General features: G+C 45.3%; 1 protein-coding gene across 1 annotated transcript in view; it reads left to right on the top strand.

The window, feature by feature from the left end:
* The window catches only part of LOC138267072 (cohesin subunit SA-2-like), a 1,140,873-nt gene that overhangs the window by 780,330 nt on the left and 333,313 nt on the right, over positions 1-27,230 (top strand). Inside the window, exons 15-16 of the mRNA XM_069215920.1 lie at positions 18,517-18,620; positions 18,911-19,003. Of these exons, the coding sequence (XP_069072021.1) occupies positions 18,517-18,620; positions 18,911-19,003 (197 nt within the window). The remainder of the gene's footprint in view (positions 1-18,516; positions 18,621-18,910; positions 19,004-27,230) is intronic.

Below are 27,230 nucleotides of genomic sequence, written 5' to 3'. Positions count from 1 at the left end.
CTATGCCCTCACCTGTGATATAGTACACCCTACCTTAGGGCTGTAAGCCTGCTAGAGGAGTGACTTACTAGGGCTGCAGGCAGTGGTTTGTGGGCATGGCACCCTGACGGCGGCACCATTTCAACTTTGTCTCTTCACTAGCACACAAAGCTGCAATGGCAGTGAGCATGTGCTTAGTGAGGGGTCCCCTTGGGTGGCATAATACATACTGCAGCCTTTAGGGGCCTTTCCCGGCCATAAGGCTCTTGGTATCATGGGTACCTGTTACAAAGGACTAAACTGTGTGCCTGTGGTGTGCCAATTCTGGAACCAATGGTACAGTTTTTGGGAAAGAGCACTGGTACTGGGGCCTGGTTAGCAGGATCCCAGTAGACTCTCAATCAAGTCAGCATCAAAGTGTTGGGTTAACTAAGCCAGAAGTGGCACTTTCCTACAAGGAGGAACAGTCATTTTTCCCGTTCAGTGCTGCAGGATTTCTTGGTATAGCCAAACAGACACCCACCTCTAAGTGCGGGACTGCTTTCGGATTCTGTTCAAAAGGTGAGGAATCCACAGGTTGATATATCCATCAGAAGAAGCTTTTTCTGGTGGATACAATATATTCGTGTGGATTCCTCACGGACCACCACCTTCACCTACGCAGTTTTCCATGCAACTCCTTGTAGGAAAGTGCCATCTTCCTTGGCATGTTACCCCCATTTTTCACATGTATGTCAGTATGTTTTTGCCTGTCTCACTGGGATCCTGCTGGTCAGGACCCCAGTGCTCATAGTTGGTGGCCTGATGTGTAGTGCCTAACTGTCACTGGGGCTCTGCTAACCAGAACCTCAGTGCTTATGCGCTCTCTGCTTTAAAATTTGCCACTGTAGGCCAGTGACTTCATTTACCAATTTCAATTGGCATACTGGACCTCCCTTATAAGTCCAGAGTATATGGTACCTAGGTACCCAGGGCATTGGGGTTCCAGGAGATCCTTATGGGCTGCAGTATTTCTTTTGCCACCCATAGGGAGTTCAGACAAACCCTTACACAGGACTGCCACTGCAGCCTGCCTGAAATAGTGCACACACTATTTCACAGCCATTTTCACTGCACTTAAGTAACTTATAAGTCACCTATATGTCTAACCTTCACTTGCTGAAGGTTAGGTGCAAAGTTACTAAGTGTGAGGCACCCTTGCACTAGCAAAGGTGCCCCCACATAGTTCAGGGCAATTTCCCCAGACTTTGTGAGTGTGGGGACACCTTTACACGCGTGCGCTACATATAGGTCAATACCTATATGTAGCTTCACAATGGTAAATCCGAATATGGCCATGTAACATGATCATGGCATTGTCCCCCCATTGTCCCCCCATTGTCCCCCCATTGGAGAAGTGTGGCTCGATGGTGGAGAAGTGTGGCTCGATGGTTAGAGCGGCAGACCCTGAAGCAGAGATCTGGCTCAAGACCAGGGTTCAAGTCCCGCTTCGGCAGGTCTTGGGCTCAATTCCCCTTGACCCGATAATTCTCGCCTCGGTGCCTAATCTAATTCACGGGTCCCACTCTGCAACTCTGGGCAATAGCTTGCTTAATCTCCACAACGGCCCCAACAGCGCTTGGATGCCTGGCTTCACCCTGGGGGTGCTCAGGAGTGGGCGCCTCACAGGGAAAAGCCAGGAGGGGTTCCATAGCGGTATGAGTACAGCGCCTTGAGACCCTAACGGGTGAGTAGTGCGCTATACAAGTGCTAATTTACAATTTTTTTATTTTTTTTTACAATTCCAAATGTGGTATTGGGGAGCTAATTCCTTGCATCCTGGGGGCTCCACCATGGACCCCCAGTACTGCCAAACCAGCTCTCTGAGGCTTGCACTGCAGCTACCGCTGCTGCCACCTCACATACAGGGTTCTGCCCTCTTGAGGTCTGGGCAGCCCAGTCCCAGGAAAGCAGGACAAAGGATTTCCTCTGAGAGCCGGGTATTACACCCTCTCCCTTTGGAAATAGGTGTTACAGGCTAGCGAGGGGTAGCCTCCCCCAGCTTCTTGGAATGCTTTGAAGGGCACAGATGGTGCCCTCCTTGCATAAACCAGTCTAAACCGGTTTAGGGACCCGTTCTCCCCTGCTCTGGAAACTGGACAAAGGAAAGGGGAGTGACCACCCCCTGTCCATCACCACCACAGGGGTGGTGCCCAGAGCTCCTCCATTGTGTCCCAGACTTCAGCCATCCTGCTTTGCAAGGTGTGGGGGTACTCTGGAGGGCTCTGAGTGGCCAGTGCCAGCAGGTGACATCAGAGACCCTTCCTGATAGGTCCATACCTGATAAGGTAGCAAATCCCGCTCTCAGGGCTGTTTAGGGTCTCTCCTGTGGGTTCTCTTCAGATTATGCTTGCAAGTTTCCTTCAGGAATCCTCTGCAACAACTTCAGACTCTTCAGATCAACTGCAGCCTGAAACTGCAACAAAGTGTCTACAAGAGACATTTTTCTTCAGCAACCTCAGCTCCAAGCCAGCAACTGCAACAGTTTCCACGGTGTGCACGTTCTGGGGACTCCCAGTCTTCATCCTACACCAGAAGAACCAAATAAATCTCCTGTGGAGTGACGGAATCACTCCCCTGCTCCAAGCAGGCACCTTCCAAGGCTACAACCGGTACCCTGGGACTCCTCTCACGACGACGAGCATGCTCCTAAGGACACAGAGGGTGGAAATCATCGACATAGACTGTCCTGAGGTCCTGCTGACACAATTTGAAGGAGGTAAGACCTTGCCTTCCCCGAGAACGACAGTACCCCTGTGTATTGTGTCTTCTTCGCCTCCTGAGGCCTCTGTGCACTCTTTGCATAATTCCTTTGTGCACAGCCTGGCCCAGGTCCCCAGCACTCCACCCTGCGACGCTCAACTCGCTGAGTTGTTCTCCGGCGGTGTGGGACCTTCTTTTATTGTGATGCATCAACCGCGTTTTGCACCTCCTTTGAACCTGGGTGCTGCAGCTTCTGGGGGTGCTGGCTGGTATCCTGAGGGCTCTCTAAAGTGCTGAGAGCCCCTTCTTCCCCCTCACACAGAGCTAAGGTCCCCAGGTCCTTCTTGGGTCCATCCAGCGCCATTTTGATGAAAAACGCACTTTTGCCGTAGCCAAGGCTTGTTGGCACGTTCCAACACGAAATCTTGTCTGCAACAATCTTCACGCCGTGGGACATCTTTTGCATCACACAGGAACCTGCTGGCATCTTCCTAGGGTGCATTGCTGCAGTCTTTGACTAACCAAGGACTCTTCTTTTGCACCCTCTTCTGGGTTGGCAGGGGCTCCTGTCCTTCCTGGAACTTCTTTCGACTTCTGGACTTGGTCTCCTTCCTTTGCAGGTCTTCAGGTCCAAAAATCCAGCAGTTGTTCTTTGCAGATTTGGGTGGCTGCTGCAAAATCCGAAAAACGAGGTGTAGTGTGTCTTAAGGAAACTTGCAGTACCTTACTCCTGCTTTTCTGGGCTCTGGGGTGGGGTAAGTTACTTACCTTTACTGTATTCGTACTCTCCCAGCGATTCTGCACACACTACAGTTGTTCTGGGGTGAATTCGTGATTCACATGCTACTTTTTGTTTAGTATATGGTTTGTGTTGCCCCTAGACCTATTTTCTCACATTGCATTCTATAGGATTTCCTACTGTTTGCATTGTTCTATGACTATTTACTTGTCTAACTTTGGTGTCTAGTGTATATATTGTGTATAATACTTACCTCCAGAAGGAGTATTGGTTGTAAGATTTTTTTGATACTGTCGCCCAAACAGATACCTTTATTTTTGGTAACATTGAGTATTGTCTTTACTTGTGTATAAGTACTGGGTAACTAGAAGTGGTATTGCATGAGCTTTGCATGTCTCCTAGTTCAGCCTAAGCTGCTCTGCTATAGCTACCTCTATCAGCCTAAGCTGCTAGAACACTACTACTTCACTAATAAGGGATAACTGGACCTGGTATAAGGTGTAAGTACCCAAGGTACCCACCACAAACCAGGCCAGCCTCCTACATCCCTTGTCTCCTAACACAGGATTACCTGGGTGACAATTCTTATAGTGTATGCCCATGGGATTTGTATGACCCTATCCCATCTAATGATCCTGATCTATATCCCACTAGGCCATCTTCAACTGAAGACACCACGGCCTGTAATAAGGTTATTGCTAGAGCAGCGACATACCACAATGTGCAGCTGTACTCGGCTCCCATGGAGGATGATTTTTTATTTAACATGCTATACTCTACACACACAGTACCAATGCTTACCAATGCTTCCAGGCATGCTAAAACACGGTGATAAAATATTTAAAAGAGCCAGTAAAGGCATAGGGTACTGGCACCAAGAGTGAACAAACAATATAAAGCTGCACCATCAGATCCACTCTTCATTACTCAACAATTGCCACCTGATTCTATTGTTGTGAGTGCAGCAAGAAGGAAGGCAAATAGTCCGTCCAATCGGAATGCCCCTCTCGCCGATAGGAAAAGCTGGAAATTTGATGCAACAGACAAAAGAGTGGCAAATCAGTGGAGAATTGCCAACTCCCAGGCTCTTTTAGCCAGGTATGATAGGGCCCATTGGGATGAGATGCAGGAGTTCCTGTAATATCTCCCACGGGAACACCAAAAAAAGGGCACAGCAGGTAGTTGCAGACGGACAGGCTATCTCCCAACAACCAGATTAGATCTGCCCTAGGTGCAGCAGGCACTGCAGCTAGGAGTATAAACACTAGCGTAATAATCAGGCGACATGCTTGGTTGTGATCCTCACGGTTCAAACCTGAGATACAGCAAGCGGTCCTTAATATGCCATTTACCAGACAGCAGCTATTTTGACCAGAGGTAGATACGACCATAGAAAAATAAAAAAAGGACTCAAACACAGCTAAGGCCATGGGTGCCCTTTACGCAACACCTGTTCGGGGTACTTTTCGCAGGCCCCACTTGGGAGGGGGTTTTAAACCCCAAATATCAGAGGCCTCTACGTCCCATCAAAAGCAGGGACAGCAGTATTACTCTAGAGGGTCTTTCAAACAATCCTAAAGAGGGCACAACTTTAGAGGTAGGGGGAAATCCACTGCCACAGCATCCCCACACAGCACACATCTCCTGTGGGAGGAAGACTGCAACATTTCTAACATCAGTGGCACAACATTACATCAGATCAATGGGTACTGTCAATTATCCACAATGGTTATTGCCTAGAACTCATCTCCACTACACCAAAAATTACCCCTCACTCACACAGGCTTTCCGCAGAACACTTCGTTCTGCTAAAACAAGAGGTACAATCATTTCTACTCAAAGGTGCAATAGAGGTAGTACCAATCCATCAACAAGGGACAGGAGTATATTCTCTATACTTCCACATACCAAAGAAGCATGGCACTCTCAGACCAATCCTCGATTTCGGACCCCAATACATTCTCTCAGAGCATTTCCACATGGTCACTCCTCAGGGTGTCATTCCTTTACCTCAAAAACAAGACTATGTGACAGCATTAGATCTAAAAGATGCTTACTTCCATATTCCCATAGATCCAGCACATCTCAAATAGTTAAGGTTTGTGATAGCAGGCACGCACTACCAATTCAAAGTGCTACCCTTTGGAGTAACAGCACCAAGGGTATTTACCAAATGCCTAGCAGTGGTTGCAGCATACCTCAGAAGACAATATATACACATGTCTTTCCTTATCTGGACGACTGGCTCAAAAGCCAGCACCATTCACACCTGTCAACAACACACACAATACACAATCAATACCCAGCACACTCTAGGGTTCACAATCAATTACCAGAAATCTCACCTCCAGCCAGTGCTAATACAACCATATCTGGGAGCAATTCTGAACATTCAGTGAGCACTAGCTTACCCACAGCCACAAAGAATTCAAGTGTTTCACAGTCTCATATCTCAGCTACAGTACAGTCAATCTTAGACAGCATGGTTTATTATGAAACTATTCGGAATGATGGCATCGTGCATATCAATAGTGTCCAATGCATGTCTAAACATGAGACCCCTCGACAGTCTCTTTAGCAACAATGGTCTCAGGGACAGGGTCAACTTCACAATCTAGTGTTGTTGGACCACCAGATTTACAACTCTCTGCAATTGTGAAATTACACGAACTTAGCAAAAGGGCGGCCATTTCAGGACCCTGTGCCACCAGCCATAATAAACAAAGATGTGTCAATGACAGGTTGGGGTGCTCATCTCAACAATCTTACTATACAGGGAGAATGGGACTCAATCCAGCAGACGTACCACATAAACCACTTGGAATTGCTAGCAGTGTTCTTAGCACTCAAAGCATTCCAGCCACAGATCACACACAAGACAGTGTTAATAAGGACATACAACATGACAACAAAGTATTATCTGCAAAAACAGAGAGGGACACACTCATCCCCATTGTCCCTTCTAGCACAGACAATTTGGAAGTGGCATTTCACAGTTGCATTCAACTACTAGCAGAGTATATCCCAGGGATATACAACCAACTAGAGGACCTCTTAAGCAGGACGCAGCAACAAATACACAAATGGGATATTCACCCACAAGTTACTCAACAGTACTTTCACATGTGGGGAACACCAAACATAGATCTTTTTGCAACAAGCGAAAATGCAAAATGCCCAAACTTCACATCTAGTTACCCACACCCTCGATCCAAGGGCAATGCTTTATGGATCAATTGGTCAGGGATATTTGCTTATGCTTTTCTCTCGCTCTCGTTATTTCCATTTCTGGTCACCAGAATGCGTCACACCTCCCTCACTATGATACTCATAGCTCCCACATGGATTCATCAATACTGGTACACAACACTATTGGATCCATCTGTAGTACCACATCACAAGCTCCCAAACAGACCAGACTTGTTGACTCAAAACAAAGGTCAAATCAGGCATCCCAGTCCCAGTATGCTCAACCTGGCAATTTGTCCCCTGAAGTCAGAGTTTGGATATCTACCGCTTCCATCAGTATGCATGGACATTCTAAAGGAAGCACATCAACCTGCAATCAGGCAGTGCTATGCAACTAAATGGAAACATTTTATATATTAGTTTCAAACCAAAAACATTGACCACTTAAAGCATCAGTACATGATATTGTATGTTATTTGCTTTACTTACAAGTAGCAAATCTTGCATAGTCATCTATTAAAATTCATTTAACAGCAATATCAGCCTGCCTCCAAAAAAAACAGCATACTTCTGTTTAGAATTCCTGTCATAAAACTTTCTATGGAAGTCCCTAAGAGTTATTCCACCTAGAGCTCCACCAGCTCCTGCCTGGAATCTTAACAACGTGCTCACAAGGCTTATGGGTCCACCACTTGAACCCATGCATTCTTGCGCTCTTCAATTTCTCTCATGGAAAGTGGCTTTCCTGGTAGCAATTACTTCCTTAAGGAGAATTAGTCAAATTCAAGCATGCACTTTAGAAGAACCTTTCCTCCAAATTCACAAACACAAAATAGTCCTTAGGACAACTCTAAAATTCCTACCCAAAGTGGTTTTACCATTTTACATCAGTCAGTCAGTGGAATTGTCAGTCTTCTTTCCACAGCCAGATTCAGTTGCTGAAAGAGCTCTGCACACTCTTGATGTCAAAGAGCTCTTATGTATTATATAGACAGAACAAAAGATTTCAGAAAATCTAAACAACGTTGTGTGGCTTTTCAGCAGCCTCATAAGGGTAATCCTATTTCAAAACAAGGATGAGCCAGATGGATAGTAAAGTGTATTCAAACTTGCTATCTTAAAGCTAAAAGACAACTATTAGTAACTCCTAAAGCACATTCTACTAGAAAGGAAGGAGCTTTAATGACATTCTTAGGAAAAATACCAATGACAGACATATGCAAAGCAGCCACATGGTCCACACCACACACATTTACTAAACAGTGGATGTGCTATCTCACCAAAAAACAAATGTTGGTCAAGGAGTACTTAAAACACTATTTCAAACTACTCCTACAGACTAGCCACCGCTTATTTTAAGAAGGGCCTGCTTTTCTGTCTATGTAAAGCATGTGTATCTGCAGCTACACATGCCATCAAACGGAAAATGTCACTTAGTCGACATCTGTTCGTGGCAGGTAGTGCTGCAGAGTCACATGCACCCTTCATGCTCCCTGGAAGCCTGTAGCCTTTGTAGTACTTTCGTTATGTAAATATTTGTGTACATTGCATTGACATCTTCTTTTCTTACTATATATATGTACATATTGAAACCAGACTCTGTCATAGGAGGGCAGGTCAAAAAGCCCTTCCACACTGATCTCAACACTGCTGGACAAGGAAACCAAATTCCTCGATAATATTGGTAAGAGATTCTGAACCATTTCTGCAACAGTGGCCAATTTGCTAGCAATGCTGAGCAGAATGACCGCCAAATGTGGTCAAACATTGCCACATAAATAGATCTTCTACCGGAGGATAGAAGAACTAAAGTAAAAAAGATCCTGCAGGAGTGAGAGAGAGCCGCATCAGAGATTACAGATTGAGCTGTGGACTTAAACTCATTGGGATTCCGTCAGCTTGCAGAATCAGCAGTACTTAGTCACCAAGGCTGGCTAAAGGCCACAGCATTTAGACCTAAGGTGCAATCCAAAATGTTAGACACCCCATTCAATGGGGACGTGTTGTTTGGCAAACAAGTAGATAACAACTTACAAACAAAGGCTGATATGGATTCCAGAATGTGTTTGGGCACCTTATAGTTTCAAAAAGTATCTTTTAGAGGAGCATGCAGAAAAGGCGTTTATTCAGATCGAGGATACCAGAGGTTATCAGCAGCACTTTAGACCATAATTACCAACAACCGCAACCGTATAAAACACCACAAGCTTACTCCAAACAACCACCAAGAAGAAAGCAGGCATCACAGACGAGAAACGCTGGTAGGAAACAGTGACGACTTTGGAGTGCTGGTTACGCCCCCCTACAGAGCACTATCCTGTGGGAACCAAAATTTCACATTTTTCTCATCAGTTGTGGAAAATAACTTTGGACAAATGGGTGTTGGATCTCATAGCATATGGCCACACATTGAAGTTCATCCAGATCCCACCCACCACTCCACCAACAGAAGTGCACCAAACTCATCTCCATTTACCTCTGAAGGAAGTGCTTGGCATGGTGTGCAAAGGTGCCATAGAGAAAGCCCACATTCTCAAAGAGGACTGAGCTTCTATTCTTGTTTTTCCTCATAAATAATACCATTTGGGGAATGGCGACCCATTCTCGACCTCAGAAATTGGAACAGATAACTGAAAAAGCAATCTTTTTTAATGATAACCTTTCAAGAGATCCTACATCTCTTCAATCACAGAGATTACATGACAAGCCTAGATCTGCAGGATGCCTTTTTCCTTATCCCTGTTCATTCAAAGCATCACAACTTTCTCAGATCCACTGTATGCAGCATTTGCTATCAATTCAAAGTCCACCGTATTGATCTTGGGTCAGCCCCTTAGAGTTGTACAGTGTCTAGCCCCGGTAGCACCCCACTTAAGACAAAAAGGCCTTCAGGTGTTCCCTTATCTCGACAGTTGGCTCATAAAAGCACCATCTGTCCTCCAAGCTTTGAAGGCTACAACCTGTATACGGATATTTCAATCCTTGGGTCTTAGAGTCAGTTATCAAAAATCTCTGCTACTTCCCTCACTAACATATTGTTTCTGGGAGCATTTTTTATATATATATCTATATCTATAGATGGACGGTTGATATATATATATCATAGATATAATACAGGGCAAAGCATTCTTATTCTTGTCAGAAGACAGAGGAAACTGATAATGTTGTCACAAAGCCTATTGAAAAGGTCTGTTTCTCTTTGTTTTCTCAAATCTCTCCTTGGCATGTCATCGGCCATCTTACCAATACCCTGTGCCCGGTTAAGCATGAGACATTTACAGGAAGGATTAGATGAACAATGGGTTCAAGCAGAGGGCTCATTCGACGATATTGTCATCCTCACGCCAACTGTGATACAGGCCCTTCCTTTGTGGACTGACTCAGACAATCTCTCATGGGGCTAACATTTTTACCACAAATCTCAGAATACGTCATTACTATAGACTTTTCCCTAGACGGTTGGTGTGCACATTTGTCGGATCCCCAAATCAGCCAAAAATGGACACTACATCAAACACAGATGCACATAAATTTCCTAAAGCTAAAAACTCTCTCTTGCCCTCCAACCTTTCTTTCAGAGAATAAAAAGGCTCTTCAGTGTTGATATGAACGGAAACACAACCAGTATGCACCACCAGAACAAACGAGGATTTACAAAATCTCTGACCTATTGAAGGAGGGCAAAGAAATAAGGAAATTGGCTTTGGCGCATCAAGTTACAATTCAAGCAGAACATCTGCGGGATATGAGAAACAGTTTGGTGGACACTTTAAGCAGGACAAGTCACAAATAGGAACTAAATCAATCCATTCTGAACACAGTTTTCCAGCAGTGGGACAAGCTGGCACTGGATGTCTTTGCATCTTAGAAGAACCGTAAATGCCAGTTTTACGCAAGTAGGTACCCTCAAGAAGGGTGTGAGTGAATATGTGTGATGGTCTGGAATCTTTGCATACACTGCTCCTCCAAACCCTATCATACTCCGACTCCTCAGATAGATGAAGAGGGAACCAAGTCAAATCTTAATTGCCCCATGGTGGCCCAGACAACACTGGTTCATGGAACTTCTACTGCTGTCAGAGGAGACTCTTTTTCAGCTGGAGCCTCAAAAGGATTTGCGATCAGTGAAGCACAAGCAGGGGCTGCACCCAAACCAGACTTTTATGGACTTATCTGCCTGGGTCCTATATACCATTTCAAATGGAAATGCTTTTGCTTATGGTGCCAAAGTTCACACATTCACCCTATTGTGACTCCTGAACAGATATTGACATACCTGTCTTCTCTGGCTAGATCAGGCCTATTCCACTCGTTGATTAAAGTGAATTTAGTCGTCATTTCAATATACAGACTTTTGGATCCTCTTCATTCTCTTCCAGGGGATCCTCATCAATAGTCATAAACATTGAATATTCCCGCCCTTGTGCGGGGACCCCGGAGCATATATCAAATATACACATATTATACATGTGTAATAAATAATCATGCAGACTATCATGTTAAAAACAGGCTAAAAATGCTTTATTTCTATTAAGTTTTTTTTTTTTTTTTTTTTTTTTTTTATATTAAATACTACAATAGAGCATAAATATGTGCCCAAGCTCCTAAAACTAGGATTAGTGAAGTGAGCAGTAGCAAACTCTAGAGAGAAAATAGAAAAAACTGCATTGAAAAACACTGAAGCATTCTTAGCCAATAGGCTGCATGCAGGTTAACACAGGAGAACCATAAAAACTTTGGCACCGTGCCTTTAAGACCCTGAGCACCTCCACTATCCCACCATGCCTCAGGGGTGAAGGAAAGGTGACAGTTGGTTCACAGTTAGGTCAGTTCTTTTTTCCGGCTTCTTCTGAGAGGATCCTGGAGCATTGAGCTCTCAGTTTTTCTGAGTTTTTTCTCAGAAAAATTATTTAAAAAAGCGTTTTTCATTTTTCACTCGACAAATAACATCTTTGTCTGAGCTAGGAAGGTTTTTTCTGACAGAAAAATGCCTTCTCTTTTTGTCAAATGCCCTGCTTGTGGGAAGAAGAAGGCCCAGTCAGATCCCCACTCTCTGGGGAGTGCCCGGTCGCCGCCAAAGGCTGTGCGCCCCCCGACGTCAGGACACACGGTGTCGTCATCACCACGTCGGCACGAGAAACATCCACCGCCAACCTCCCATCGCTCCACGTCGAGGCACACGACGGCGAGCAGGTCGAGGTCCAAGGAACGTCGTTCGACGTCAAGACATTGAACGTCGAGGCACTCAGCGGCGAGACAGGAACAAACGGCTGGGCGCCCCTCGACGTCGAAACAGCCATCGACGTCGATGCAGGTTTTACCTGTCCCACAGGGAGCAGAACATCGCCCCACGCCAGACAAGGCACCATCTCCAGTGGTCTCCATACCGAGCGGCTCTTCTCGGTCTAGAGCGGCATCATCTGGGCATGTCTCGCCCATCAATCTATCTCCGAGATGGCTGGAGAGCCTCAACAGACCAGCGGCATCCCCAGATTCGCAGTATTCGCGAATGTATTCACCTACTGCCTCCCTGCCAAGAACGCCATCACCGACAGCCAGGGCAGAACGGGCTCGTTCAGCTCCTCGCCAACCGACCGCGAGGCCTAGACGCTCTGCTACAGCGTCTCGCAGCAGATCTCGCTCTCAACGGAGATCCAGGTCGCGGTCAAGAAGAAGATCACCCTCTTGGTCTTCATCAGGTTCTTCTGTCGGGTGTTACTCACCCACCCTTACAGATTCACCACCTGCTAGAGTCTCACCGGTGGATGATATTACCACATTCAACGAGGAGTTGCTAAGAGGAGCACAGAAACTCAACATTGAGGTTCCAGAACCATCTACCTCCTCATCGATTATCTTTGAGACTCTACAACAGAGATCAGCGTCGAAAAAGTTGCTGCCTCTGGTGCCTGGCTTGCTGCAGCCAACTATGGAAACTTTTCTGGCCCCAGCCTCGCTTAAGTCTGCACCGGCTAGGATTCTCAAGAAATACAAGGCTCCAGAACAAGACCCTTTATTCCTTAGAAAAGATCCGCCACCGGACTCGGTGATCATAGCTGCCGCCCGAAAGACCCAATCGGTGGCTTCTTCATCCACGTTACCCCCGGATAAAGAGAGCAGGCATTTAGACTCTCTAGGGAGAAAGATATGCGGGACGGCGGCTTCAGCAATGAAGGTCTCCAGTGCGTCTGCGCTCCTGGGCAGGTACGATCGTTCTCTGTGGGATTCCCTCAGTAGATTTACGGAAAAATTGCCCAGAGAAGACAGGCAAGATTTCCAGGAGATACTACAAGAAGGATGCCTGGTATCCAACCAGGTTATCAGCGCGGCAGCGGATGGGGCGGATTTGGCTGCTCATGGGTATGCACATGGTATCTGTGCGAGGAGATCTTCCTGGCTGAGGCTCACAGGCTTGAAACAGGAAGCACAGCAACGCATCCTGAATCTCCCATTTGCCGGGAGCTCTCTATTCGGTGCCCATGCAGACGAAGAGATGGCCCGCATGAAGACCGAGGTGGATACCTTGAAGGCGGTGGGCCTCGAAAGAAAGAAAGATTTCAGGCGGAGGTACAGGCCGTATGATAGGTGCCCTTTCCAGCAGAGGGTTCAAACCCCTCATTGGTCGCAAAGGTCACAACAGCGACAGGGACGCCCTCTCTTTCAACGAAGAAACACAAGGGAGCGAGGGTCAAGCAGACCTCAACAGTCCACTCCGAAAGCACCCACCAAGCAATGAAATCTTGCTTCCCTCGACACTGTACACCACTCCGGTGGGGGGAAGTATTACGGCTTATCTTCACGAGTGGCACTCTATCACAAGAGACAAATGGGTGCTCAATATTGTCGAACATGGCTATTCTCTTCTTTTCAAACAGCCTCCACCACGCTTGCCACCAACCAGAGACAATCCATCTCACCTCAGCTTGCTACGCAAGGAGGCTCTCGCCCTCCTGAGAAAGAACGCCATAGAAAAGGTTCCACCTACACAAAGAGGACAGGGGGTCTACTCCCGTTACTTTCTAGTGGCAAAGAAGGGTCGAGAGGGCGTTTTCAGGCAAATTCTGGATCTGCGGCTGCTGAACAAATACATAAGGAAGCAGAGGTTCAGAATGCTAGCGCTTCACCAGATTTTCCCTCAACTGCATCAGGGAGACTGGATGTGCTCCATCGACCTGCAGGATGTGTACTTTCACATCCCAATAGCTCCAAAGCATCGGAAATTCCTGCGCTTCCGAGTAGCGTTACAGCATTACCAGTTCAGAGTTCTACCCTTTGGCCTGAAATCTGCCCCAAGAGTTTTCTCGAAATGTATGGCAGTGGTGGCGGCGCATCTCCGAAGACAAAGGATATACATATATACCTACCTAGACGACTGGCTACTAAAGGCTTCTTCTCCGGAGCAGGCGAGAAGCCATCGGGACATTGTACTAAGAGTTTGCGAAGCCCTAGGTCTTCAGGTCAATTACCAGAAGTCAACATTGACGCCAACGCAGAATCTTCACTACCTAGGAGCTATCATAAACACAGAAATACAAAAAGTGTATCCTTCGGAGGAACGACTATCCTCAATAAACAAGAAGTGCCAGGACTTGTTGAGAACCAGTGCACCTACGGCACGTCAGGTGACATCACTACTAGGCTCCATGGCATCGTGCATTTTTATTGTCCCAAATGCCAGACTCCACATGAGACCCCTCCAAGAGGCATTGGAGACCAACTGGAGCCAAAGAATAGGTCGCTGGGAGGACACGGTGCGGCTACCGGAGGTAGCGCTTCAGTCATTGAGATGGTGGATGCACAGACCTCACCTGTCAGTGGGTGCTCCGTTTCACCAGGTGCTTCCATCCGACACCCTAGTAACGGATGCATCTCTTCAGGGATGGGGGCTCATCTGGGTCCTTTTCAAGCGCAGGGTCTGTGGTCAGACAAGGAAAAGCAGTACCACATCAATCTGCTAGAACTCAGAGCTGTCCATCCCGCTCTCAAGTCTTTCATACCGCTAATTCAGGGGAAAACTCTCTTGATACAGACGGACAATACAACCACGATGTATTACTTGAACAAACAGGGGGGAACAAGGTCCCTACCCCTATCGCGAGAGTCCCAAGCGATATGGCATTGGCTCCTGGCCAGAGGAATGTCAATTACAGCAGTTCACCTGCCAGGTCAGCAGAACGTGGAAGCAGACTTTCTAAGCAGACACCTGGAGGACGTTCACGATTGGGTCCTGCACGGCGAAGTCGCAGAATACATCTTCGCGCAATGGGGTCGGCCCCAACTGGACCTCTTCGCAGACGAAGTAAACAAGAAATGCCCAGACTTCGCATCCAGGTTCTACCGTCCGGGATCTCGAGGGAATGCCCTGTTGATCGACTGGTCAGGGATATTTCTTTACGCTTTTCCGCCGATTCCCCTCATTCCGGCAGTGATCAGCAAACTTTACAGATCCAGGACCAGAATGATTCTTATAGCGCCGCAATGGCCCCGACAATTCTGGTACACGGATCTCCTCAACCTGTCGGAAGAACCTCACAGGAGGCTGCCGTGCAGACCGGATCTTCTGAGCAGAATGGAGGGCAGGATTCTACATCCCAACCTACCCTCTCTGAGCTTAACAGCATGGCTCCTGAATTCCTGCAGTATGGGCACCTAGGGCTCTCACAGGAGTGCATGAGCATCTTGAAAGAGTCCAAACGACCTTCCACGCGGCGTTCCTACGCTTTTAAGTGGAAGAGATTCTACATATGGTGCTGTCAGCAAGGTCATAATCCCATACAGGCGCAGGAGGATGTCATACTATCCTATTTGCTTCATCTAGCGAAGTCAGGTCTGCAGGTATCATCTATTAAGGTACATTTGTCTGCTATTACTGCCTATCGCAAATCGCCTTCTCAGGAATCCTTCTTTACAAAACCCGTAGTAAAGGATTTCTTAGAAGGTTTGAAGAAAGTTTTTCCGCCAATTCGGAGGCCTTCTCCTCCGTGGGAACTGATCATAGTCCTGGCAAAACTTATGGGCCCTCCTTTCGAGCCTATCCATAAGGCCTCTTTACAACACCTTACGTGGAAGGCGGCTTTTCTAGTGCCCATTACTTCAGCGAGGAGGGTCAGTGAAATCCAGGCCTTGTCGGCAAAAGAACCGTACACGGTTTTTCATGACAATAGAGTGGTTCTACGAACTCACCCATCTTTCCTTCCGAAGGTGGTGTCAGAATTCCATATTAATCAGACCATTACTTTACCGACGTTCTTTCCCAATCCGGAGACTCCGGCAGAGAAAGCATTGCACTCATTAGACTTGAAAAGAGTGCTAAAATTTTATCTGGACAAGACAAAGTCGATTAGACACTCTAACCGTTTGTTTGTAAACTATGGTCATTTAAGGACAGGAGAGGCAGCATCTAAACGTACAATATCAAGATGGATAGTTTCTTGCATTGTTAATACTTATCAGCTAGCCAATAGACAATTGCTAGCGCGGCCTAAAGCGCATTCCACAAGGGGTAAAGCGGCTACTGCTGCTCTCCTTAACAATGTTCCAATATCTGAGATTTGTAAGGCTGCTACATGGAAGTCTGTCCATACGTTTACAAGACATTATTGTTTAGACTCAGATGCAAGAGCGGATGCCCAAGTGGGGCAGGCCTCTCTAAGAAATCTATTTGCGTAATACCTATCTATTCCTGCACTTCTATCGGACAGTCCGCTGGGTTTAGGGATGGGCTTGCTAATCTATTCAATGTTTATGACTATTGATGAGGATCCCCTGGAAGAGAAGGATAAGTTACTTACCTGTAAATCCTAGTTCTCTTCCAGGGGTATCCTCATCAAAGTCATAAACAACCCACCCTCCTCCCCGGACGCACGTCTCCTAGAAGTGCAGGACAGACTGTGTTTTGAATCAGTTATGAAAATTGTCACCGTAAAAAGAACTGACCTAACTGTGAACCAACTGTCACCTTTCCTTCACCCCTGAGGCATGGTGGGATACTGGAGGTGCTCAGGGTCTTAAAGGCACGGTGCCAAAGTTTTTATGGTTCTCCTGTGTTAACCTGCATGCAGCCTATTGGCTAAGAATGCTTCAGTGTTTTTCAATGCAGTTTTTTCTATTTTCTCTCTAGAGTTTGCTACTGCTCACTTCACTAATCCTAGTTTTAGGAGCTTGGGCACATATTTATGCTCTATTGTAGTATTTAATATAAAAAAATAAATAAAAAAAAACTTCATAGCAATAAAGCATTTTTAGCCTGTTTTTAACATGATAGTCTGCATGATTATTTATTACACATGTATAATATGTGTATATTTGATATATGCTCCGGGGTCCCCGCACAAGGGCGGGAATATTCAATGTTTATGACTTTGATGAGGATACCCCTGGAAGAGAACTAGGATTTACAGGTAAGTAACTTATCCTTATTGTCTAATAAACTGATAACACAGTTCCTTAAAGGTTTATTCAGAGTATTCCCTCGGCTAAAGGCTCCTCCGGCATTCTGGTAACTCAATACAGTACTGGCACAGTTGATGACTAGCCCTTTCAAACCTATTCACAAAGAGTTGAGATTTCTAAGATGGAAAGTAGAGTTACATATAGCATTGACTTCAGCCAGAGGAGTGAATGAGATACAAGCTGTCACCACAAAGGAACCTTTCTTACAGTTTAAGGGTAATATTGTAATTCTAAGAACTAATCCCATGTTCATTCCAAAAGTCCCATCTCACTTTCATCTGAAGTAACCTATTGTTCTTAAGACATTTTTCCTGAATCCCCAGATACCTGCCCAAAAAAACAGATGCTAGAAATTCTATTTGCAACGTAGAATACATTTATGGACTACAGATCAAATGCTAGTTGCTTATGGAAACCATAACAAAGGTGGTCTGATTTCCAAAGCAACCATAGCGGGAAGGATATCAGCAACTATTCAGTTCTGCATCTCAAAGGCTGGTAAACACCTGAAGGAGTAGGCTAATGCACACTCCTAGGTTGATCACTACAACAGCTGTTTGCTGGAGTGCCTATTGAGTTTCTATGCCGGCCAGCGATTTTGAGAAACGACTAAGTTCACTCAACATTTTTGCCTGGACTTGTCACAGGGCAGTCATCATTTCCACTAATGTGAGCCTTACATTATGTTTTATATGTATTGTTTTTGCACCCACCATCCACATTTGTTGCAATTGAACATGAATTTGTAGTTCATTAAATAACTTAACTATTCTGATTTAAGTATATGAATCTATGAAAGATCCTATACTGGAGAAAAACGTTGTTACTTAACTATAACTCGTTCTCCAGTATTGGTATCTTCCATAGATTAGCCTGTGGCCTACGTTCCTCCCCACAGAGGCTGTCCTTCTTGTAAGTGAACTACTTTCCCACTATTGCTTTAAAATCTGAGGGAAGATGCCTCTGCAGGGAGTGTTCTAGAGGGTGTTGTCGCCCGTTCAGTTCTTTATAAATAATGTAGAGAAGCTATGAAAGTTAAATGTATGTTGACATTATATGTTCTGTACTCTTTCTACTGCTTTAGAAGGTATCGTGGGACTCCCACGTTGTCAAAGGGGAATGAGCCAAGCATGTGAATCTATAAAAGATCCAATCCTGGAGAAGAAGTTATAGGTAAGTAACAAAGTTTTTCCCTTGAAGAAGAAGTAGGATTACAGGTGACCGTTCCTCATTCTAGTGGGAGAAGTCCTCTGTTTTTGCTGGACTCCAGCTTCAAATGCATATTTTTTGGCACATTAGTACGAAGTAACATTGTTTTATTCTTTTCTTTTTTCCCCTCTCCTCCTGCCTCTGGATTCCAATTAACGTTCTCTCTTCTGCACGTGACTTGTTTCTGTTTTTGATCTTCACTGCAGAATTAAATGACCAACAGGAAGGTGCCTTAATAGAGATTCTGGTGTCCACCATGAGGCAGGCAGTAGAGGGTCACCCACCTGTTGGCAGAGTTTCTGGAAAGAAGGTACCCAAGGCATGCAAAAGTGAACGTTTGCTTTGCTTGAATGTTATGTGATTGGCCTACATCCACTAAGCCTTGAGCCAATGAGTGACCATTGTTGTGGGTAGTAACCAGAATTACATGTGCTCTTGAGAGTATTGTCAGTGTAAGGGGGAGATGATTCTTTCACTTGTGGTAGTTTTGACTGTGTGGGCAATGAGCAATATTTTCTGTTGCACCTCCAACTTGTCTATTCTTTGGATTGATTTTTTGTGAGAAATTGCAATGAACATTGTGTCCACTTCTTTCCCCAGGCTCTCTCAGCAAAGGAGAGGAAAGTCCAGTCAGATGACAAGGTAAAACTGACCCAGCACATGATCCTGGTACTGCCACAGCTCCTGGCTAAGGTATTCTGCACCCATTTTGAGAATTCTGAAAGTGCATCTGCCTTACAAACCAAACCCTTTGTAGCTTTCACAGTTGCATACATGAGTCCTTGGCATTGATGACCATAACTTCCATTGTCAACAGTACTGATCTTCCATGGAATCATGATTTTGGGTTATTCCACATATCCTGGGAATAAGTAGAAGGAAAAGTTGATTGTATGACAAAATAATAGTTCAGTTCCAGAGAATAATTATGAACTTTGAAAACCCATGTACAGTTTTTCTAATGCATCCATCTTTCTGGAGATTCCTCATCTTTTGAGTTCTTCCAGGCACCATACTGGATCCCAAATGTTTTCGGAAGTTGATACTGCACACTGACAAGGAGTGCCAATGGGCCAAATAACATTACCTCACCTCCAGAAGTAATGGCACCGAGCTGTATGTAGGTGCCATCCCTTTTGCTCACATCAATGCCTTTCTTTCCGCACCCTCTGACATGGATCCGGAGGTCCGTACCCAACTGTTGGTTGGTGTCCTACCAACCTCCATAATTTATTTTTCATTAGCATGTCAAAGAATTATCCCCCCAGGACCTCAGACTTTAAACTGTTTGAACTATCAAGGTCACAGTCAACTTTGTAATGCTGTAAAAAAGTCTTAGAAAAACTACATCATTTATGGTCTCTATCAGCAGCATCGTTGGGAGGAGGGCATCTTTGAGGAGTATATTGTAGTCCCAGCACCTTTTGCTTCCATTATTCGCTTTAAACGTCAGAGTGCAGATTTGTCTTTGAGAGCAGTATTAGCCTAGGGCTACACTAATATGCATAGATTTGTTTTTAGGTCTAGCTTGATAGTGCAGCTGTCAGCTGAAATTATTTAATTAACAAAAATCCTTTCAGTGTACTATTGAGAAAGGTATTTAGGCACCATCCGCATGTTGGTTCCCCTGGCTACAGTATTTGATTTGGTTGAATGTGTGTACTTTCTCTAGAAGGGCTGCTTTTATTGCATTGTTTGCTTTTTGATAAATCGTATACTCGGTACACACTGAGCTTGTCATGGGGCGAATCAATGATCATGGCTATAGGCCTGATAGATTTACAAAATTTTAGGACAAATGCACTGGGTCTGCCATATTTATTGTGTAAAGCATATGTTCACTTTATTAAGCTTTTAAGTATGGATTAACACACTCTTAAAGCCTATCAGTACATATTTTGTTTCATAGATTGTAGGAAAGTACCATCTTGCCTGGCATGTTACCCTCATTTTTACTTGTGTGTCAGTTTGTTTTTGCCTGTCTCACTGGGATCCTGCTAGCCAGGACCCCAGTGCTCATAGGATGTGGCCTGAATGTGTTCCCTCTGTGGTACCTAACTGTCACTGAGGCTATGCTAACCAGAACCTCAGTGCTTATGCTCTCTCTGCTTTAAAATTGTCACTGCAGGCTAGTGACCATTTTTACCAATTCTGATTGGCACACTGGAACACCCTTATAATTCCCTAGTATATGGTATTGGGGTTCCAGGAGATCCCTATGGGCTGCATCATTTCTTTTGCCACCCATAGGGAGCTCAGACAAACCCTTACACAGGACTGCCACTGCAGCCTGAGTGAAATAACGTCCACGTTATTTCACAGCCATTTTACACTGCACTTAAGTAACTTATAAGTCACCTATATTCTAACACTCACTTAGTGAAGGTTAGGTGCAAAGTTACTAAGTGTGAGGGCACCTTGGCACTAGCCAAGGTGCCCCCACATAGTTCAGGGCAATTTCCCCAGACTTTGTGAGTGTGGGCACACCATTACACGTGTGCACTACATATAGGTCAGTACCTATATGTAGCTTCACAACTGTGAATGTGGCCATGTAACATGTCTAAGATCATGGAGTTGTCCCCACATGCCAAATCTGGTATTGGGGTACCAATCCATGCATCCCCAGGGCTCCAGCATGGACCCCGGGTACTGCCAAACTAGCTCTCTGAGGGTTTCTCTGCAGCTCCCGCTGCTGTCAACCCTCGGCTTCTGCCCTCCTGGGGTCTGGGCAGCCCAGTCCCAGGAAGGCAGAACAAAGAATTTCCTCTGAGAGAGGGTGTTACACCCTCTCCCTTTGGAAATAGGTGTTAAGGGCAGGGGAGGAGTAGCCCGGAGTAGCCCCTACCCCCCCCCCCCCCCCCCCCCCCCCCCCCAGCCTCTGGAAATGCTTTGAAGGGCGTGGATGGTGACCTCCTTGCATAAACCAGTCTACACCGGTTCAGGGATCCTCCATCCCCTACTCTGGAGTGAAACTGGACAAAGAAAAGGAGAGTGACCACTCCCCTGTCCATCACCACCCCACGGGTGGTGCCCAGAGCTCCTCCAGTGTGTCCCAGACCTCTGCCATCTTGAATGTTGAGGTTTGAGGCCTCTGAGTGGCCAGTGCCAGCAGGTGACGTCAGAGACCCCTCCTGAAAGGTGCTTACCTGACTAGATGGCCAATCCTCCTCTGAGGGCTATTTAGGTTCTCTCCTGTGGGCTTCTCTTCAGGTAACGAATGCAAGAGCTCACCAGAGTTCCTCTGCATCTCCCTCTTTGACTTCTGCCAAGGATCAACCGCTGACTGCTCCAGGGCGCCTGCAAAACTGCAACAAAGTAGCAAGAAGACTACCAGCGACATTGTAGTGCCTAATCCTGCTGGCTTTCTCGACTGTTTCCTAGGGGTGCATGCTCTGGGGGCTGTCTGCCTTCACCCTGCACTGGAAGCCAAGAAGAAATCTCCAGTGGGTCAACAGAATCTTTCCCCTGCTAACGCAGGCACCAAACCTCTGCTTCACCGTTCCTCTGGGTCCCCTCTCATCTTGACGAGCGTGGTCCCTGGAACACAGGAGCTGGATTCAAGTGACCCCGACAGTCCAGTGGTCCTTCTGTACAGATTTGGTGGAGATAAGTCCTTGCCTCCCCGCATCAGACAGTAATTCTGTGTACTGTGTGAACTGCAGCTGCTAGGGATTCTGTGCACCTTTGCAAGGAATTCTTTGTTCACAGCCCAGATCCCCAGCACTCCGTCCTGCATTGCTCAACTTGCTGAGTTGACCACCGGCTTCGTGGGGCCCTCCTTTGTAGTGTTGAGATGACCTCTGTGCTCAGTTTTCTTGAACCCGTGTTCAAGTGCTTCTGCGGGTGCTGCCTGCTTCTGCATGGGCTCTCCGTGTTGCTGAGCGCCCCCTCTGTCTCCTCCTCCAAGGAACGACTTCCTGGTCTTTCCTGGGCCCGGGCAGCACCCATTTTCTTCAGCCGCGACCTTTGCAGCTAGCAAGGCTTGTTTGCGGTCTTTCTGCGTGGAAACTACTCTGCATCCTCCAGCACGCCGTGAGACATCTTCTGTGGAAAGGAGAAGTTCCTGGCATCTTCCGTTGTTGCAAAATCTTCGGCTCCTTCCACCCGGAGGCAGCCATTTTGCACCTTCATCCGGGGTTTAGTGGGCTCCTGCCACCCCTGGACACTTTCGTGACTCTTGGACTTGGTCCCCTTCCTTTACAGATCCTCAGGTCCAGGAATCTGTCTTCAGTGCTTTGCAGTCAGTTGTTGTCTTTGCAGAATCTCCTATCACGACTTTAGTGTGTTTCTGAGGAAGTAGGGTAACTTTACTCCTACTTTTCAGGGTCTTGGGTTGGGGTATCTTGGACACTACCAGCGACCCTCTACACACTACACTAGGCCTGGGGTCCCTAAGTGGTTTGCATTCCACTTTCTTAGGATATGGTTTGTGTTGCCCCTAGGCCTATTGCATCCTAGTGTATTCTACAGTGTTTGCACTACTTTTCTAACTGTTTACTTACCTGATTTTGGTTTGTGTGTATATTTTGTGTATTTTACTTACCTCCTAAGGGAGTATATCCTCTGAGATATTTTTGGCACATTGTCACTAAAATAAAGTATCTTTATTTTTAGTAACTCTGAGTATTGTGATTCTTATGATATAGTGCTATATGATACAAGTGGTATAGTAGGAGCTTTGCATGTCTCCTAGTTCAGCCTAAGCTGCTCTGCTATAGCTACCTCTATCAGTCTAAGCTGCTAGAACACTACTAATCTACTAATAAGGGATAACTGGACCTGGCACAAGGTGTAAGTACCATCAGGTACCCACTATAAGCCAGGCCAGCCTCCTACATAGATTCAATGATTTACATAGTAGGCAGTAGTTTTGGTTTACTCTGTGTGACAAACCATGGTTAAAGGTTTGCTCTGTAAGAAGCTTTGTTAAGCCTTCTCAAGAGAGAGAGTTAGCTTAGCCAACTGTAATTTTATATTCCTTTTTTATTTTATGACTGTCTTATGGTTGATTTACTGCTAAAACTGTAGGCCTGAGTTGGTTCTGATGACAACCTATAGGCCTGATTGGTGCTCTGAGAAGCATTATGTCTGATGCCATAGGTCTGGTCTGCTTGATATGAAACCTAATGACAAAGGCAGTTGGTCTAGGTTAACTGTGAAAAACATTTCTTAAAGCCTGTAAGCCTCATTGGTACCACATTGTCTGACAGGCTGTAGACAGGTATTTTACATCTAATCTCAAAGATTACCGTAGCAAGCAATGGTTTTTGGCATTGGCCTCTGACTGACAAGCCTTGAGGGTTTTCCCTATAATGATCCTTCTCAGGGTCTATTGAGAAGGGTTGTATGTTGTTTTGCAAACTGTATTTTTCTATATATTTGTAATTTTAATTATGTATTTATAACGGTTGCCGATGTGTGCTCTTTTATTATATTTATGGTGTCAATCCAGTTGTAAAAGCTATAGGCCTTATTGAATCATTGGACAATCTGTGCCAGATTCCATAGGATTGCTCTGTTTATTGTGAAATGTTATAACAAACCAAGCAGGCCTGGCCGATTTATTGTAAAAAGCCTGTAGGCAGGTTGTTACATGGAATTTCACAGATTACTGTATTAGAGAAGGGTTTTGCTGTGGTGATTCACCTGTTTAAACCATTGGGGATAGAAGATTTGCACTGCAATAATGCTTGTTAGGCTCTCTGAGGAAAGATAGTATTTTGCTTTGAGGACTGTAATTTTGTATAAATTTGTACTTTTATGACTGCATGCTGGATGGTTACCTTGTAGAAAGTTACTGTTAGTACAGTAGGCTTGAATTGGCTGTAGTGACATGCCAAAGATAAACACTATAGGCCTGATTGTTTATTAAGAAAAGAAGCAATAAAGGCAGTAATCCTGGGGCATAGATTGTGAAAAGAACATGTTAAAGTCAATAGACATTCAAGTGAAGGGTTGTTATTACTCTGAATTAAGGAGTACAGATATTTTGTTTTTGTTGCATGAAATCTGAGAGATTACCTTAGTATGGAAGGCTTTTAGTTTTGGTTACCCCCTTCCGACAAACCATGGGTATAGAAAATTTGCACTGTGAGAATCCTTGTTTAACCCTGTCAGGAGATGTAGCATTTTGCATTGCCAACTGTAAGTCTTTAAACGTGCAGTTTTATGACTGTATTCTGCCTGTGTTGGTTAGGGAGACAAGCCAGTTGTAACAGCAATAGGGTTAAATGGTGTATATGAAAATGTCAAGCCAAATGTCATAGATCTGCCATGTGTATTATGAAATATTACAGAGGCAACAGGTCTGTCTTATTCATTATTAAAACGGTACAGTAAATTCAGTAGGCCTCTAGCAGTAGACTGTTCTCAAATGTTGCAGTCCGTAGGAATGAATTTGATTGCATCTAATTTGACAGATTACCTAAGTCTGCAGGGGTTTTGGTGTTGGTCACTCACACCGAGGAACACATGCAGCAGGATTTCCCTGATTCATTTTATGTGCTTTTGAGATGTGTTGTTTATTGTTTTTGCCAACTGTAATTTTGTATATATTTGTAATGTTACAACTGTATGCATCATAGTTGCCAGTTTATGCACACTTCAGTTGGCATTTGTTGTATATAATATCGACTCATTTGTAAAGGCTAGAGGACTTAGTGGTTCACTGGGAAAATATATGTAAGATTCCTTAATTGTGGTGTGTTTATAAGGAAAAGTTATGCCAAAGCAAATAGGCCTGATTTTATGACATGATCATGTGTTAAAGGCAATAGGCTTTTATGGGCCACTTGTTATTAAAGTATGCTAAAACCTGGAGGCAGGCAGGGAGCATGGCCAAGAGCCAGTGGAGTAAGGCGCAGGTGTCAGGATCTTAAAGAACACCAAACACAAAACCCATACTGTGTGCACAGTCAATTGTAGGAATGTTGGAAAACGATTTTGACTTACAAGGAACACTGAGTCACTCAGCTGGAAGGGCAGATTAAATCAAAGGTACCTCAACATGAACGCCATAGAGGGTGAAACAGACTTGCACTAGTTGTTCTCTTTTCCTCCCTAGTAGAATGCTCAGCGTGTACCACCTTTGAAGTGGCACATTTCACTCAGGAATTTCCCCAGAAAGCACCTCATGCCAGTGTTCTCGTTCCGTTGGTCAGGTAGTTTAGGGTAGTGGCGTTATTCAAGGGGCATTGATTGAGAAGAGTCTCAGTACTCCCCCATTCCTGCTTTTGGGTGGTGAGTGTTTCAAGGCAGAGACAGTTGCAAAAAGAGAGTGTTTGAACTCTGCATTGGTTCTCCAAGAGAAGTGTCTCAGATGCTCCACGACTCAGGCAGCAGTAAAGATATTTTTGTCGTAGTGTCTTGCTTCAGGAGACTAACATCTGGGAATTGCTCTGTTTTTTATCACATCAAGAGACTAGCTTCTTCGAACGCCTGGTATCAGCTTCAAGAATGAGTGACAGACAATCAATCCAGCACCCTCTCAATAGAACAAACAACTCGTAGTCCAAGTAAATATTAAAAAGACTTTCACTCAATGCAGAACTCTCCTGACAAGCATCCTACCTGAATTGCTGGTACAGTCTACAAAGACTTCATGTGAAAAAACGAATCTTTGTCTCACAAGGATTCCCCGTAGAAAAGAGAAAGTATCAAGGATTATATTGTGAATAAATAGATTTATAAATTTGAATGAATTATTACCTACACATTAGTCATGAATGATTATTGATGAAGAGGAGTTCAGAACGTACCTCAGAAAAGCAATTATTGAGTGTATTAATAAGAATTGGTTAAGAAAGAATACTTATGACAAAAAGAACACCCCTTTCAGAAGAGGAGCGAAAGCCATTGTCCTATGAAGTATGTAGATATGACCATATTTGATATAAACTACACGCATGTACAAAGAATAATACAAGTACGGTAGAATTAGAGTTATAAGCTGTAAACGTGTTTTATTGCAGATTTCAGTTTCTCCACAACAATATTGCCATGCCTTAAGAGAAGGTTAAAAACCTGACAAGAGAAGAACCCAGAAGATCCAGACAAGCACAATCTCTTCTTATTTCCCAGCCCCTCCCCCCATCCCCTTTCCTCTCTTGAAGCACTCCTGACCTCCAGTTATTCTACTTGGAGAGTAAAGGGGGTTCCTGGGAGAGGCATTGGGATCTAGTCTGCATTCTGTTCTTGGGTAAAATAAGTGTTCACCTTGACAGTAGGGGATGGAGCTCCTGGCCGGTGGCCCCATCCAACAATTTCCTGACCCCCATTAAAGCAGGGGGGGTGCCCATTCACTATGGGGAGCTCCCCTTCACCCTCAGGCACAAACGGGAACCAAGAACAAGGCAACATTTGGCCCAGAGTGGTGATCTGGGCCCGTGCGTTTCCAAGATGGCAGCGTGGGCCCCAAATGAGTGTGGCGGTGGCACCTGTCCCTTGGAGGTTGGAGAGCTACTGCGCTACACTTAAGCACTCTCATGTTGTGAGGGCACCAAGCTGGGGTACACCAACTCCTTACTATGAGTCAGTGGTAGCAAGCACACATTGGTGCCTGCCAAACACTTTGTTTGCTGCCCTTCGGGGCCAAGGTAGAGGAAGCAGAGAAGGAAGCAGAAGGGAGCACTGCAAAGAGAGCAGGAGGTGCAGTGCGCTGCCAAACTTGTAGAGAAGAGCAAGCTTGCCCTGGTCACCACAAGCCGTTGAAAATAGCAGATGGAGTTGCGGCCCCTGAAATACAGGAGATGAGGTTTTAAGAAACCTGGCTGCTGTGTCCCTCCACACTATCTGTATTTCCTATACACAAAGGAGGAAGAAGTACGGCCTAACACCTTGAAAGAGTGACACCCTTGGTATCCTTCACCATACCTGTGGGGAGGTGGTGGTAGCTATCACCCTGAGATGGACAGCGGAT

Source organism: Pleurodeles waltl, chromosome 12, assembly GCF_031143425.1.
Source record: "Pleurodeles waltl isolate 20211129_DDA chromosome 12, aPleWal1.hap1.20221129, whole genome shotgun sequence".
NCBI lineage: Eukaryota > Metazoa > Chordata > Amphibia > Caudata > Salamandridae > Pleurodeles > Pleurodeles waltl.
The sequence above is the reverse complement of the archived record's forward strand: the minus strand, read 5'-3'. Positions and strand labels throughout refer to the sequence as shown.